We start from the raw sequence: 16,705 nt of genomic DNA, 5'->3' as shown, positions 1-16,705 counted from the left end.
CTGCCCTGTCATCTGGCCCTGGCTGGCTGTGATTAGTCTCTCACACAGCCCTGTTATTGGATTTGGGCTGGAAAATTCACTGTGTGGTCTAATCGCACTGTACCTACCTTGACCCTCAGTCAGTGCCACAGGGACCTTGTTGCTACGCCCGGAAGAATACCTGAAAGGATAGACCGAAGGGCTCGTGTGCGGCTGGCTCCCGTCCCACGCCTGTGGTATGCATTTCAGCCCACATCTGCCTTTGATAAACCGGCGAAGATTTGCACTGATAAAATCCATCAGTCACAGATGAAGTTAAGAAAGAAGATGATGAACAACAGTGGATCTTGTGTTTGTGAGAAGGCTAACAACTCTGAATTGCTCATTTACTTCCTGACTGAATTTGCTTTAGACAAAAGTGTCTGCTAAATACCATAACCATGTTGCATTCCAGAGTCAACTCCAGTTGCATATTGGGGCCCACTGGTTAGGACGCTACAGTGGGGTGTACGTTCGGAAAAAAAATAGACCAATTTTCTGAAATGGATTTTACGCATCGCTAACGGAACGCTTCAGTTACGCGCCTGGTGTTGCTCCCCTGTAAATGTAATAATTTAATAATCAATATGAAGTATTCAAATGACTAGCCTAGAAAGCTAGACGCACCCTAGCGACAGCAAATGTAATTTTCTGCCAGGGTAGTCTAGCAACTATCCGTTGGCTTGCGAGCTTGACAAATTTAACTTCTATTCGGCCAATCACATCGTGTATACTGTATAAAGTCGGTGGGCGGGCTTAACATAATGATGACTGACCTGCAACCATAAATTACGACCGTTAAGCCCAGGGGATCAAGAGTGTGCAGATTAGCATACACCATTTTCCAGTATGGCGCCACATGGAGCATTTGGAACCAGCTCCGTGCATGAAAGTCTGTGTTTGGCACGAGCTCTCATGTGCACACATGTTGGTGGATACCTGTCAGGCGGCTAGAGCCAAACGTTTAAAAAGTATTGAATTTGCAATACTTGACTTGGTAGCGATATTGAAACAATAATTTTGATATTGTGACAACACTTACAAACTAGCATTGCTATATCTGGTAACAACTTGTTTGCATCTTGTTTTTACCACTTTTCGCAATTGGAATGCATCCAGTTTGGTTTCTATTGGGTGACGTCATTCCTCAGTGTGCGGAATCTCCTCATCCCTACCTCTGCTGGTGTTCTGCCCCCTGAGGCCCCGGGTGTTGTACCCTGATCCTTCCCAGAGAGATGAAATGGCTCCTCAGTATGAAAGCTCTATGTGCCACCTGCCTTTGAAGTGGGCTGCCAATCTCTCCCCTTCCCCTCCCACTCTCTCCGCCATCTGAACCAGCCTGCTCTCAAGGTGACATTCAGCACTCGTCCAGCTGGGGCCCACTTCGTAGGACGACCCCATTGTGATCAGAGGCTCCCTGATCACACCCATTATTTCTGACATTTCCCTCCATTTTACATTTCTGTTGACATTTTCCCTCCCGTTTTTTGCCTCTTAACATTCACTTGGAGTTAGCAAGTGCAGTAATTTGGGGGGTAGTTGCCATATTTTAGTGGGAAGCAGCCATATGCAGAAGTCTTCGGCTAGGACTAGGTGCTGTGAAGGAAAAAGCAAATTGCTTTTTTTCCCTTCTTTTTTTGGGGATCTTTTTAGTCCAATTATGGTGGCATTCATTCAGTCCCTCTGGCAGCCACATAAAAGCCTTCGTGAATGGATTTGAGTGCAGGAGGAGCCGGTACAACAGGGACTCCTGGAGCACACCTGAGCATACAGACTGAGTTTGCTGCATAGTTCAGTCTGTCATTGCTTGAGATTACTCATTAAGATGGATGGTGCGTCGTGTGACTGTGTGTTTTACCAAGGCAAAATGCCGTTATGTGTGCTTTTACTTGGAATCTGTAGTCTAGCCTTTTCATCAGCAGTGTTTTGAAAGCCGGTCATGGCTAAAAGTGAGCTTTTGAACCTGTACTGCCAATGGGTTTGCTCTTTACCATACATGGTAATGTATGCATTTCAGTGTCCTTTGCCTCATGCACTTATTAGGTATTTCACTGTCCATGCACAGATGATTGAGTTACAATCTATAATGTCACTTCCATAAACAAGACATTATTGCATTAATGATAAGATTACATATGCCTCCATTTATGTATTTATTTTGTATTCCTTTAGCACTACAATGTCCAAACTTGCTCCTCTTGTGTACATTTGATTTCACATCCTGTCCTATATATGTGCAAACATGAACTGCTGACTCCCTTTTTCTTCTGATGGAGAAGTTGATTGGTTCCTGTAGTCCTGTAACACGAAGTGTGAGCGAAGACGTACTAGAAAGTTGCTGAGCTCCTGCAGTAATCCCCCTGCCTCACTTCTAATGGCTCGCAGTGTATTAGAAGTGACACAGCTGTGCTGGCAGGGTTCTGGTAGCATTCTAAAGGCTTTGAATCCATTAGAAGAATCAGCACTATCGATCAGTGGCGATTACATGTGAGGAAAGGGCATTGGTGTTTGGCTTTTTTCCCCTGCCTCTCCAAATAGTCAGTTTAGTTTTCAGAAAGCAGCCTCACATATGGGACTGGATGGGGAAGTGGAACTCTTGCCAGATCTGTCTATTATCAAGGCTGGTTTGAGCGAAACGGCATTGACAGGAGACGTATGGAATGAGGATTTATAGTATGTAAGGCACGCTCAAATGTAGCTCTTTGGTTATACTCCGAAAGCCATATCGGCGCCTTCACTCGCGAGAAGAACCAAGCAAATTGAATTAGCCTCTCTCATGTTTTAACCCCCCCCACCCCCCAGCCATGTTTTGCTGATTGCATACCTCAAGTTTTACATTTTTTCCATCACAAAACAAGCTCCAGAGAATTCACTCGGCTCTGGTTCATATGCTTTAACAGGACACATCAATAGCAAACTGTATTTGACTGCTTTTCTGGGCTCTTGTGCCGTTGTCTCCCTCCCAAACTGCTTTGAGCCTGTCCTAGTTAGTTTTTTTTACATTTTATTTTCCCTTGGCCAAGCCAATCTAATAGCTTTGTCTCCAGTCTGTGATATGCACCATGTTTCCTTTGTCTGACAGTTTCTCTAGTTTGTTGTTGCTGCATCGGATTACACAGCAAGTTAAATAAGCCGTTCTCACTTAGTGATGCCATAGCCGCTGAGTTTGTTCCAGGATCATTCTGTGACTTATTTTCTGTAATTTATTGAATCATTTAATGTTCAGCTCAATGTTTTTTTCATCCCCCCAAAAATAAAAAATATTGCATTAATGTTATTTGATTATGAGGTGTAAGAAATCAAACCCAGAAACTGTGCTCATGTCTGCATGAATGATTATGTAACTAACTCATCTGAAGCCTAATGCTGGCTGGGGGATACTGTGTGTTATTTCGCATGCATGGCGTGGAATCGTGTCGGTTACCTTTTACGGCCTTGTCTTCTTCCACTAGAGGCGTGGCATTGTGTCAGCAGGCCCATTACATTACATGGCCTCAGCCAGAAGAAGTTGGTGTACTCTTAATTAAGGGCTCTCTGGAGCCGACAGTCTGCTCTTGCAGACAGAATGCTCTTAAAGTCATCAGCGAGACCCGCTAGGGAGGCACTGATGGCCCCTCACTGATAAGTTTGCAAAGCTTGTTCTCTATGTGTATGAGCCTGCATACAAACCTACTTCTGTGCGTTGTGCTATTGATTGTAGTCACTTTCCCCTTTGCTCTTAAGTTCCAATAAGTTTCTGTTTGAGAGGGTGCTCTGTGCATACTTTAAGGTTGTTTGCCTTCAGTGTTGCTCTGGCCTTATTTTTTGCTGCTGTGGTTTGGCGTTGTCCAGGGAAGCAGCACAGCAGCGAGTTCTCCCGCCTGGTGGCTCAGGTCAAAGGGCGCATGGAGACGTCCAAGAGGGCTCGACAGATCAAGCAGGAGAAGGAGGCAGCCGGTGAGGAAACGAGCCGTGAAGGTGAGGCAAACAAGCCCCCTGACAACTCACTCAGACACGCCAGCTGTGTAGTGATGAAACCACATGCCAACCCCCACCACACCCCACCCCATCCACACACACACACACACACACACACACACACACACACACACACCTTAGAACCACGTAGGCCTCGTTCTCATAGGCATAATCCACCAGGGTATGGAGGAGGGAGTTTCATCATAGGTCTCCTCTTCAGCTCAGCTTGAAAGTAGGTTTAAGTTGTCAGTGTGTCCCCTACCATCCACTTGCTTCCAACCGCAGCGTGCTACAGTTCACGCATGATGGATCAGAGAAATCAATCAGAATTGATGAGAGGCTCATAACAGCTGGTGGAATTGGTGTAAAATTGAGCTTTTTCCACTGATTGTGATGTTGACCTTGTGTCAGCACCAATCCTCATCAGGATGGGCAGTTTACCTGATCAGTAGAAAGGAGGCAGCAGATAATAGCCCCCTCTGTGATGCTTGGAAGGTACTGTACCAGAAGAAGCTCATGTCATTTTCGGCTGCAGTATGTTTTCCAGCTTAGTCATTTTCCTGAAGTTAGTGTAGGGCCCAATCATAGAAGGCAATAACATCATCAATAATCAATTGGCACAATCAATCAATGCAACTCTGCTTTAAAAAAACAGCAAAACATTATGTCTGTATTTGATAATCCATCGACCCAGTCATGATCCATGTGCAATGCACTGTTGCCGTGGTTTAGTTTGGGATAAACACACCTAGTGTTGTCGCGATACAAAAATTATTGTTTCGATACTGATTCTATTGCAATTTCGATACTGTCACGATGCTTACTAATTTGGGACATCATCAATAGCCTAATATTGAATATACAGTGTGATAATTCACTAGGGCTGGGCGATAATTCGATCTCGAACATTTTGAAGGATTTCGATAACATGCTTGGGACATATTATTAAATATGCATGTTTGATATGTTACAGAACGTTCAGAATGCTGCGCATGGTGCTGTGAGGCGTAGTGAGAGTAAACAGTAGAGTTGCACTAAACACCCATATTTTTCCCTTTTAGGATGACGTTTAAGGCTTACGAGACTTGCTGCATTTAAAGGGATTTGCCGGTAGCCCACAAAAGAGCTGACTGGTAACTAGCTGGCTAGTGGGCAATGTTGTTAGTTAAAAACCCACCGAACACAGTAAAGCTTAATGATCTTATCATTCATCTTACATCTTAATAATATTCGCTGAAATGATCCAGGTAACAAGTAAAGCATGTTATAGACATGAACTGAACAATACTACAGTAGCTGGCAGTTAGACATGATCCTGACTGTCGTAAGTGCACTGAAACTAAGTTTTTGCCTAGCGAACCGAACCGAAGCTGGGTAGGCTAACAAGACATCCATGTGAATTCTGTTAACGTTAGCCTACCACTAACGTTATGTAAAGCGGATAATTTTATTTTCAGATGTTAAGAAGGCCTAATCAAAGCCCATGAATGCAAATAGTCTCTTCACTAAGTCACACTTTTTTATATTTCCTTTTTAGATTAACTTGAAAACTGTAATGTAGGCTACCTGAGCTTGAGCTTGAAGCAAAAGTATAATTATTGCAAGTTGCTATTGCAAGTATTGGTTTATGAAATATGTTTGTGAAATTTGCACGGTAAAAGTTCTGTATTTTGAATGCAAGTGTTTTTGCATTCTGATTCCTCACTTCATTAGAATCATGAGTGCCTCTTCTTTGTAAACTGCCTCATTTTCTGGGGCCATGCAAACCTTTATTACTACTAGTGTGGAGTTATTCTACTCACTCATCATGACAGTATTTAGACCATCCTAAGTCTATCTAATGAAGCAATTCCTCGCTCAACCAGTAGAAAATGCTGTGAACACTTGATTATGCATGGAAAAGTCATACCGTGAAACCAGCACAAATATCTTCAGGATGTCACTCACACTAGCAGCATCTGCATCAATCGAGATCGATCAATATGGAAAAACATATTGTGATAAAAAAAATGCCCATATCGCCCAGCCCCATCATTCACACCAGTGGCCATCCAAGATTCTGCTCGACCCTACACACACACACACACACACACACACACGCACGCGCGCACATACACACGCACGCACACATTGTATATTTTGGTAATGATGTTTAGTATTTTACAATCTGCATAAATGCTAGTAGCTAAAAATGTTTAGTCATTTGAGTACTGATTTTAAAACTGTTACACTTTGTCATGTCTTTAATGTGGTGTGTAGGTCTAATTGAGTGCACTCTGGTGGTGTGTGTAATTGAGTGCCTCAATGAGACGTGGTCTGGGAACCAAACGTTCACTTTCTCGTATTTTAAGAAATGCCCAGATCCATTTATCGGGCACCACGGATGTCTATCAAAATTGCGTCTGTGCATAGCTCATCATCATCTTGCTTTCCCCCCTGTTCTGTGATTGGTCCCCTATCTGAGGCAAAAATGAGGGCGGTAGTTTCCAGGCCTTAGCAGCGTGAATCACATCGCGTGCAAGGCAGCATGGGAACACCCAGACTAAGAGATGAGTCTGTCAATGTTGCTTTAGTGAGCAGTGCACTATGATTTTAGTTTGCAGGGAGCTCTCTCCAGATGTACAAGTTAGCCAAGGTTGCTAGCCTATTTCTGACATTAAACCTAACAATAAGCCTAAATGACCTAAATATCATAGCATAGAAATGTTTGGAAAATGTTTAAAAAAAAAAAACAACTTTACTTCAGGGTGGCGCAACCACTTTCATATAACGTTTTTTTTTTCAATTGAAGAGCACATTGTCTCATCAAGAGGACCCCAAGTGACCTTTACTGATGAGTTCACAGTGTCTACTTTCTATTCATAGTTGGACTTATACAATTTACATGTCAGGTTGTACAACCTGATGATGATGATTGTTATTATTATTGGGAAATTGAAGGAACTTGCTAGAAAAGTCAACACGTTATATAGGTGTCCAAGAAGATGCCTGTATAATTTGAAATGACCATTCATAAGTTACTTTTAATACCAAGGTGAACTTTTTTGGGTGATGAAATTGCAAATACAGTCTTAAAATGTACTAAAACCCCTGTAAATGTTGCACAGTCATTAATATTGGTTTAAACACAGACTTCCACCTTTTAAAATTGCATTCTGTCCATTTTTAAAGATTATTTTGAAAACACATTTTTAAAAGCCTTATTTGTCAATGACCCATATGCCAGTGTATGGGTCAGTTGTATGATTGCCTGTGTTTGTGTGTGCGTGCTAGTGGGCATATTAAAATGCAATTTTGTAAACTTTTAACCTTAACATCATAACATATTACCTGCCTTGAGAGTGAAATATGTAGATTGCATCTCTCCCTGAATGCAATGTAAAGAAATTTGGCATACATCTAAAGAATGTGGTTGTGATGCATCTAATCTCATTAGCTTCATGAAAAATGTATATGACCGTGCTGCACTACTGGCAGTCCTAATTAGGGATTAGTAAAGCATAAAGCAAACTTCTTTGTGTATTCGCACCAGTGAAATTAAGGCAAACAAATTTGAAGCTGTGCCTTTAGTGGTGGCTACAAGCTAATTGAGAGCAGTAGACGAGTATTGTATCCTGCTGTTTCAGCTGGGGTTAAAAGACTTTTCTAACATTGCCAACACTTTGATTTGCTGTCCCAGCCACTTCACTGCAACTGTATAGAAGGATGTATTGATTTGGCCACACATTTGGAGATGTCTAAAAAGGAAAATGGAAGGTAGACTTTAAAGAATGATGTGCTGCCACATTGAGCCAATTAGCTGTGCACCTGTGTTGGTCTAGTTCATGTACAAGCCAAATTACTCATACTCTGATAGTGCCGTGTGTTATTGAGCCTGCAATCGGGATGAAAGAGATCACCTTGGATTGTTATGCTCATGGACACGCATTGTTTTGAGCGCTTATCCATGGATTGATTGCAGTCTGACATGTTTCCCTCCCAGCGAACCTGACAGAAGCAGTGGAGCAAAGCCCATCTCCTCAAGGGAGCGCGGCAGCCAGTGAGAAGCCAGCCCCAGACACAAAGCCCTCCCTGACAGAGATCATCTCAAGGTCACCTAGCCCGTCCCCAAGTGAGGTGTCCATAAGCAGGTGAGCGGCATCACTGTGCAACCACACAGTACCTTACCATTTGTCAAAGGTATGATGAAACGTTGTAAAATATTCATTGTGTTAATTAATGAGATTGTGTGTGATGTTGTTCTTAATGCATTCACTTTGAGTGCGCGTCCGTGCCGTAGAGGGTGTTGTGATGGGCCATTCCTCCGTGGAGGGAGATGTGTTGGAGCACAGAGCCCCTCATTAGGCCTCCTTAGGACGCCATGCTGCAGCCTCAGAGCAAGAATAAACATGCACTTGTGTTACATATCCACGCCGCTTACGCACTCACCAGCAGGCTGTGGAACACAAACATCAGTTGGCCTTTTACAGACTCCTTCTGTAATGAGCGCAAAGCAACCAAATGGGTCTGGTTGTTTTTCCTCTGCTTGTTCTTGTAGAAGACGAATGGTTTTGCTTAATGTTTGCCAGGTGACGGGGAAATGCTGCAGGAATTTGGACCGATTGGTCAAGCATGTTCTGCATTTTCTGTTGTAATTGCAAAGCTCTCTAAAGGCCGTTTTCCACCGAAAACGAACCTGGTGTTGAACTGGTGCCGTTCAGAATTCTTTGAACCGTGGTGCTATCTAGTGAACCAGCCCGCATTTACACTGAACCAAACCAAGGATGCGTCATCAACAATGGGTGTTGCATGCAAAAGTAAAAGTTAATGAGATGCATAAACAGGAGAATGATATGACCAGTTGTCCCGTAAAAACGGCAGAAACTAGCTGTTTAAAATGCTAGTCAATAGGGATCGACCGATATGGTTTTTTCAGGGCCGATACCGATATCGATAATTATGAAATTGGGAAGCCGATAACCGATATGTGCAACCGATAAATGTAAAAATTATGCCATTTTTAGGAAAGGAATATTTGAGTTGAATGCAAAACCCTCTAAATCCATTTTCAGAAATAGCAAAAATCAGTCGTTTTTATAATAACTTCCAGCAGCCTGATGCCTATCAAACTGCAATTTGTAATGTCTTCTATCAATTAAAAACAAATCAAAAGTTGGACTGGTAATAAAGTTTATCAAAATTAGATAGGCCAGCATATTTATGTATTGCAAATGGACTTTTGGATGGGAATTACATCTGAATTCATTCTAAATTCAATTGGTTATAGACTATACACATAACTTGCATAAGTCCTTAGCGTAAATATTACAACTTGTAGAATGCAGAGGTGGCTAGGCTACTGGTTATTAGTTTGCATTTATTTTCATAGGCCTCCTGGACAGCGTGTCTGTCTGCGTGTGTGTGTAGGCTACCGTGTGTGAGCGCGCATGAAGAGGGGGGAGAGGGAGAAAAAGAGAACTTAGTTGAGATGACACTGGCGTGTTTAAGTTCAAATAGCACTTCAAATAGGCTAATAAAGTGATGTGTATATTATGTACTAAAGCAATGTTTTAGGACCTGAGTCCGAGTCACGTTATGACTTTCTGACAAGTTATCACCTTCGGGGATTTATCATGAAAGGCTTTACCACTGCCACATTTATTTCGCTAGTGAGTTTTAAATTCTCAATAAAGCCTGTTGTGTTGGCTTACGCTAAACGGATCATTAGCCTGCACAACACTAACGTTACGTTTTATTTCGGCTTCCCTCGACTCTCTCTATGGCTGCTATCTAACTCTTCGTATAGCCTACACATTAACAAGCGTAACGTCGCCAAATGGGGTTTTAGAAGCCTACGTTAGCCTCCGTTACGTTTAGCAAATGGTGAGACTGTTTGCTTTATGCACAGCATTACAGTTTCATTGGGACTGATAAGATGCTATTTCTGTTGCTGCCTTTTGCAACTTTCGTGTAGAAGTTTGTTACTTCTTGCAGACTGCAGTGCCAGCGACATACTAGGCTGCTTTCTACGAATAAGCTTGTTCCCGTTGTTCAGTTTCTCCGCCTCAAAACAGACTTTCGCATCGTTTAGCCTCCGGTGTTGATTGGCTGATTCGTTGTGCTTAGCAAATCAGATGGTGTGGTGGGCGGGACATTGCTGTAGAGCTCAGAGTGATGAGTGCAGGCAGTGGAGGCCGCGTTAGGGACAGAACGGCTGCAAAATACATGTTATCGGCTTATCGGTGAAAAATATGGCCGATACCGATAGCTATAAAAATGCAGAATATCGGCCAAAAATATCGGCCTGGCCGATTATCGGTCGACCCCTACTAGTCAATGTCTGCAGTGCTAGTTGAATCGCTTTGTTTACTCATGGCAACAGTTGATATGGACGAAAAACTCATGCTCTGAATGGCGCAATGACACACCCACTCCGGTTCGCAGGAAAAAACAAGTATTTTTTGGTTCGACTTCCGAACCAAGGTGCCACATTCCGAACCAGCTTTTGTTTGGTGGAAACGCGACGAACGGTTCAAATGTTGGTTCGCGAACGGGAACGGAGCCGGTTCTCTGTCGGTGGAAAAGGGCTATAAGTGACCAATTTATGAAGAATTTATTTTGCTCTCCCATATAGAATGATGAACATCATGCCTTGTTGACTTGTCTCTTGTTGACACCAGATGACTCCTCTTCCTTGAGCCTTCTGAGACCCCATCCTCATGGCTGGTGCCTGTAGCAGAGTTAAACCGTGTGCTCCGAGTCTTGTTCAGGGCCAGCTTTAGCTGCACCCGTCTTCCCCCTTACATGTATGTTCCTTTACTCTACTGAGGCCTGGTCGCCTGATTGGGCCATGAGTGGAGCAAGCAGCCATTCAATCACTTGAGGAGATGGCCAATGGGTAAAGAGCAGCTGTCCATCAGCACCCCCAAGGGCCTCCCCTCACACACACACACACAGACGCACACACACACACAGACACACACACACACAGCCTAGTCACTTTCACTCTAACTCAGGTGCATACCTCTGCACTGACAGCAGGGGACTGAGCAAGGATGCAGCCGCTCTGTGCTCCGTGTGTCCATCGGTCATTTGTCACAGTGGGCCATTAGCGTGCGCGGGCCTCTTGTTCCTCACGCAGATGGGGAGCCGTCGCCGCCTCATTCCCCGGCTCAGTGTGCTCCTGCTCCAGCATGTTAATGCCCTCCACAGTGGGGCACTTCCCATCTCCTTGCACCCAGAACTGCCTCATGAGGGGCATTTAGTGCCATTTATTCCAGATGGGACAGGGCTATAACCCTTTGGAAGCCAGTCATTTTTTGGCTTTATGTTGTCTCGTTTTGGAAAGGCGCTCTCTGTGAGGGAAATTCATGGGCAGATAAAATAAATAAAAAAAGCTCGGAAGAGATTTTGATTGCCTTGCATCTGCTTAACCCATTGTCTGAGCCGCGGCGATTATTTGCTGCATTCATATGGTAATCCAGCTGACCCTTAAAATCGCTGTCTGTGGCGAGCACGATGGAGGATTCTTCTAGCCAGAGGCATGGAAGCTTGCAGGGGGTATATTAGGTGTGTGTGTGTGTGTGTGTGTGTGTGTGTGTGTGTGTGTGTGTGTGTGTGTGTGTGTGTGTGTGTGTGTGTGTGTGTGTGTGTGTGTGTGTGTGTGTGTGTGTGTGTGTGTGTGTGTGTGTGTGTGTGTGTGTGTGTGTGTACAGCTCCACGCTGGGCAGAGTTTCATCCTTAGCTGGCAAGACCAGGTCTGGGCCATGGGTTGCTACCCTGTGAACCGTTACCCGCCGTTATGCCAGACTGCCCTGTTTCCCTTCATCTGAGCACAGCGCTGGGCCTCGCTCTTCTGTACCCCCCACCTTCACACACACACACACACACACACACACACACACACACAGCTACACCTGACCTGATGGGAGATGTCCTGTCCTCGGGAGCCATGTGCTGCTCTGTGGCTGTGACCTCACAGTCAGTCTGGTGTTATTGCGTTCTTCTGTGGACTGGATGCTCTGCATGCATAAGCACAAGGGAGCTGAGCTGTGGCAACCTTGTGCATTTCAATTGCCAACGAGCGCGTCAGTTTAGGAGGTGGTGCACGCTGGCCTATCCTTATGTGGGAGGTGAACTGAAACCGCCGCGCTCTCCTGTGAGAATAGCCATGTTTTCCCGTCCCCTCTCGTTGGTTGGGTTCCAATTGAGGCCAGTGTCTCTTCTCTCCCTCGCTCACCCCCATCTTTTTCTGTGCCTGTAATTTCCCCTTTACAAGTTGCAGTAAATTATGTGGGGTTTTTTTTATTATTTCTTTGTCAAAGTGGAATCAATCAGTAAACCTGCTGTCCCTTTGTAATTTCTTTTGTACGTTGGAAAAAAATGGATGTAAGCCGGGAATTTTTTTTTTCTTTATGCTCAGAGAGTCATTGTCATCAAACAACAAAGGCTCTAGCTTTGTTTGTTTATAGTCAAAGGCAGTTATTTGTGCAAAAAATGATAGATCTGCTAAATCTCATCAGAGGATGTAAAGATGCAAGATAACAATGCACGTATAGCTTTCCATCCTCCTGTCATACAAGCTCTTTTAAGTCTAACCTGCTCATCTGTAAGCAGAGAAGGGGCAGCTCCTCGCGCTAGATCAGGCAAACATATCCGTTATGAAGTGGTGCTACCTTGGAGCTTTGTTAGAGCTTGTATGCGAGCCATGTCAGGGCTGTACACTGCGAGCAGCTCGTCGCAAATGCTAGTAAATATATATTAGTGCTAATTGAAAATATGAAATGGGAGCATAGGTGCGAGTACTGAATTCAACCCTTTTATTCGCATTTTGCTCCTAAAAATCCACACCAAGTGGATCAAAGTAGGCTAGTACAATTTTCGCGCATCTGTATACACATTTCATAGTTGACAACTCTAACACTCCTGGCTGGAAACTCTCGCTGTCAGCATCAACCTCGCTGTCTCTCACACACGCAAGAATGTCACTCCAATACCATTCTTCTTTTTCTTCAATCTGTTCGTTATCAGTTGGTGACTTTGTAGCGATTACCGTTGAAACGGCAAACCATGATAAGAATGTTGACTATATAGCCTACAATTACCGTGTTCATTTCAAATATTATTATTATCACGGTTGATACACACCACGGTGTGGAAACCGTGTTAGCTTCACCCCAGCCTGCATTTGACATAGGCCTGGTTGACTTCTATGAAAGAAATCCGACTGATTCTGTTGTCTAAATGATGGATTTAACCACGATTTGGTGTAGGCTACACCTGCTTTAAAAAGGCGGAACATTTTCATTGCAAATGTGCGCATCATAGCCACTCTGCGTCTTTGTATGGAGGTTACGTTCACATTAAATCCATTCCACTAACGTTATCAGGAGAATACCGTAACGTTTTATTTTGAGCACTGGTTGTCACTCATTGGATATAACAGATATAGCCTACCAAACTCCAAGACGAGTCATGGTAGAGTAAGTTAAGCACCCAGCCAATTAAACATGACCAAGGAAAAAGTGACAACTCACGATGCCATGCCATGGTAGGCTAAATCAAGTTAACGTTACTGGACAGTGGACACTCGTCTTTTCTATTACACCAGAAATAAACCGCCCACAAAAAGTAAGGAAACTTGACTTTGGCCCATTATATCTCCACTTTAATAATACCAATCACTTAAGTGTTTTATGTCATTTTCATCGTTTATTAGTCACCTTTACAATGAGGTACAGCTTGTAAGCATTGGGCTCCCATGGAATGAGCAACACAAGCAAACGTGTAAGTAGTGCCAACAAAAAATGTGCCAAAATGGCCTGTTATGCTGTTGGAATTCACCTTTGTTACTTCAAGCATTGACGATTGCACTCTCCCACAGAAATGAGGAAAACAAAACATGTTAGGCATACATTCGTTCATTTTATACTCGGTGTCGGGGTCCTCAGTAGCATGTAGAGGATCCATATGCAGCCCCAACAGCTTGGCACCTTCTTCTCATGCTGGTCACCAACCTGGCTACATTCTGCTGTGGGATGGCATTCCATTCCTCGATAAGGATCTGTTGTCAGCCAACCTGGTTCTGTTGGTGACTCTGGCACGTACAGCACGCCCAGCAAGCCCAAGCTGATCCCACAAGTGCTCAATTGGGTTGAGGTCTGGACTCACGTCACGGCAGGCCATTCCATCCTCTCCACTCCCCAAATTCTGGAGGTACTCTCTGATGATCCCAGCTCTATGGGGGCGAACGTTGTCATCCTGGAGGATGGCATTTGGTCCAATATTCTGGAGATATGGAAGTGCCACTGGCTCCAGAATCTCATCCCGGTATCTAAACTCACCTGGTAGCACTTGGTGGCCCAAAAACGAGATGTCTGGCAGCAGAACCCTATTACTGGCCATTTTGGCCCTTTTTTGGTTGGCACTACTCAGACATTTGGCTGTATTGCTCATTCCATGATTGCCCTATGCTTACAACCTATACCTCATTGTAAAGGTGACAAATCAACGATAAAAATGATATGAAACACTTTACTGGTTGGTATTACTAAAGGGGAGATATAATGGGCCAAAGTCAAGTTTCCTTACTTTTTGTGAGCAGTTTATTTGTCTTTACCTTTGTTAGTTTTTTGAACATTTAAGTTATTTAATGAAAACATGATGTATCCTTGAACTATGCTTGACTCTTTTCCTAAAACCAAATGAAACCTAATTATGTTCACGTACATCTTAAAGTGACAGGCACTCAATTAGACCTACACACCACCCCTGTAATATCATTAAAGACGAGTGTAATCATTATGAAGTATTGAGTTTACTGAATATTTTAAGCTATAAGTAATTATGCAGATCCTAAAATGCTATAAATTGTTAGCAAAATGTATACAAATTCTGAATTCAAAATATGAAATAGAAACAAGACAAGCCATTTTCTGTGTGTGTAGGGTTTGAGCAGAGACTATGATTGCCACTGATGTGAATGATCTGTATCCTGCTTAAGGCAAGAAGGTTTTCAAGGAAATTTCATAGTGCTCCTAAATTTTTTTCTGTGCTCCTAAACTTTTTCATTTAGGAGCACCTGTGCTCCTAGTGAAAAAGCTTAGCGTACAGCCCTGCATGTGTCCCTTACCCTATAGGAGTCTGACCCTCAAATCGGAGTTCAATGCTCCATTTTCTTTTATTTGTCAACTTTGCCATGCCATGTCCATCTCAGCCTTGGACGTTGGTCAGCTTGATATTGTTTCAGATGTCTGTCTCTTATGGACTTGATTGTGTTAATAATATTTGGTCTTTGGCCAGTGTGTTTGTCCTTAAATGCTGTTTGGTGGCAGGGTGACATATCTCACACTGACATGCTTGTTAATGTTCTTGCCATCAAAGAAAAGTTTGAACTGCACAAGCCAGTCATGGCCCATTCTCCTGCTAATGACTTTGAAGTGCAGTTGAATGCGTTTCATTTTCAATTTGCTGCTGGGAGCATTCTGTGTCTGTAGCTTTCATCATTAATATATGCCTAGTGACACTGAAGGCAGCTTCAAAGAGGCGCACACTAATCCTGTGCTTTGTCTCGCTGCTTTGGCCCTATCTTAAGGCCGATCTTGTTAACTTTAAGACCGATCAGGGCTTGTGTGTTATTGTACCTGGTGCTTGTCAGTCCGCGTTTGTCTGTTCGCAGGCCAAATCAGACAATTATTGCTGGCTCTTTTCATTTGTTAAGACATAGCCACTGAAGGAATTCCGTTGGGTACTGACTTTGAGTATTTCAATTAAAGTAGAGGAATGAAAGACCTAATGTAATAGCTATTGATTTGTAATTAACCCCCTTAATCCAAAGTGAGGAATGACATATTAGAGTTTCAGACATGCAAGCACACACACACACACACACACACACACAGACACACACACACACACACACAGACACACACACAGTGAGATAAGCTGGTTTGCGCGTAGACATCATGGCTGTTTCATTTGCGGAGGGAAGAGAGGTGATTTGGCTGCAGCGCCGGCGTGGCCAGGAGAAGTGGAGCGGGGTCAGCGGAGAGGGCGTCTCAATCTCCCTCCTCTGGGTGCCGCAGCCTTCAATCAGGCAGCCCAGGTAGCGCCCAGCAGCCAGCCTCCCACCGCCCAGTCTCCTACTGCCCAGCTCTCTCTCTCTCTCTCACGCCAGCGTCGGAGGTGTTGCGTTAGCTCTGAAAGCCCAGCGGTCGCGCACTAAGTGCTGCATCCATAAATTAATCAGCCCCGGGCCGAGCGCTTCATGGAAGATTGTAAAACCTTGTATAACAAGTCATTAGCCTTGTCACCCCTTGACAGTGTAATACATTTGGTAAAGAAAAGAAAATATATAGCTGGCCATTCTCAGCAGAACTCACAGACGAAGTGGTACTTTTCAAAAATAAAAAATGCTTGCCCAGATTTCATATAGACAGGCTTTAGTTTAATGTCAATGAATGAGATTTTCACTGTTGTGTTCCGTGTGAGTTTGCGGCTTCTCTTCTCCTTACCCACTTATCTATGCAACAATTGCCTAATTGCTGAACATCTTCAGGGGTCACTTGAGACGCCTCTCAGCATGTAAATAATTAATTACAAGCTGTGAGGGGTCCTAATTTAGCTTCAAAATGGCAATCCATTATGTTGTTTGCCTATTAATAATCAGTAATGGGGAGAAGGCTCAGCATCCCTTCAACAGTGAAATAAAGGCCAGTGGACCATTTGCCGTGAATTAACATAGGCAAGACCC

At 43.7% G+C, this 16,705-nt stretch overlaps 1 protein-coding gene across 2 annotated transcripts in view; it reads left to right on the top strand.

Annotated features, from left to right (window-relative positions):
- The window catches only part of rad18 (RAD18 E3 ubiquitin protein ligase), a 52,805-nt gene that overhangs the window by 23,574 nt on the left and 12,526 nt on the right, over window positions 1–16,705 (top strand). The window contains exons 10-11 of one of the 2 annotated variants that reach the window (XM_062545130.1): window positions 3,850–3,975; window positions 7,958–8,105. In XM_062545130.1, the coding sequence (XP_062401114.1) occupies window positions 3,850–3,975; window positions 7,958–8,105 (274 nt within the window). The remainder of the gene's footprint in view (window positions 1–3,849; window positions 3,976–7,957; window positions 8,106–16,705) is intronic. The other variant, XM_062545131.1, reaches the window with a different exon arrangement.

Source organism: Sardina pilchardus, chromosome 9 (assembly GCF_963854185.1).
Source record: "Sardina pilchardus chromosome 9, fSarPil1.1, whole genome shotgun sequence".
In the NCBI taxonomy this organism is placed as follows: Eukaryota; Metazoa; Chordata; class Actinopteri; order Clupeiformes; family Clupeidae; genus Sardina; species Sardina pilchardus.
The sequence above is the reverse complement of the archived record's forward strand: the minus strand, read 5'-3'. Positions and strand labels throughout refer to the sequence as shown.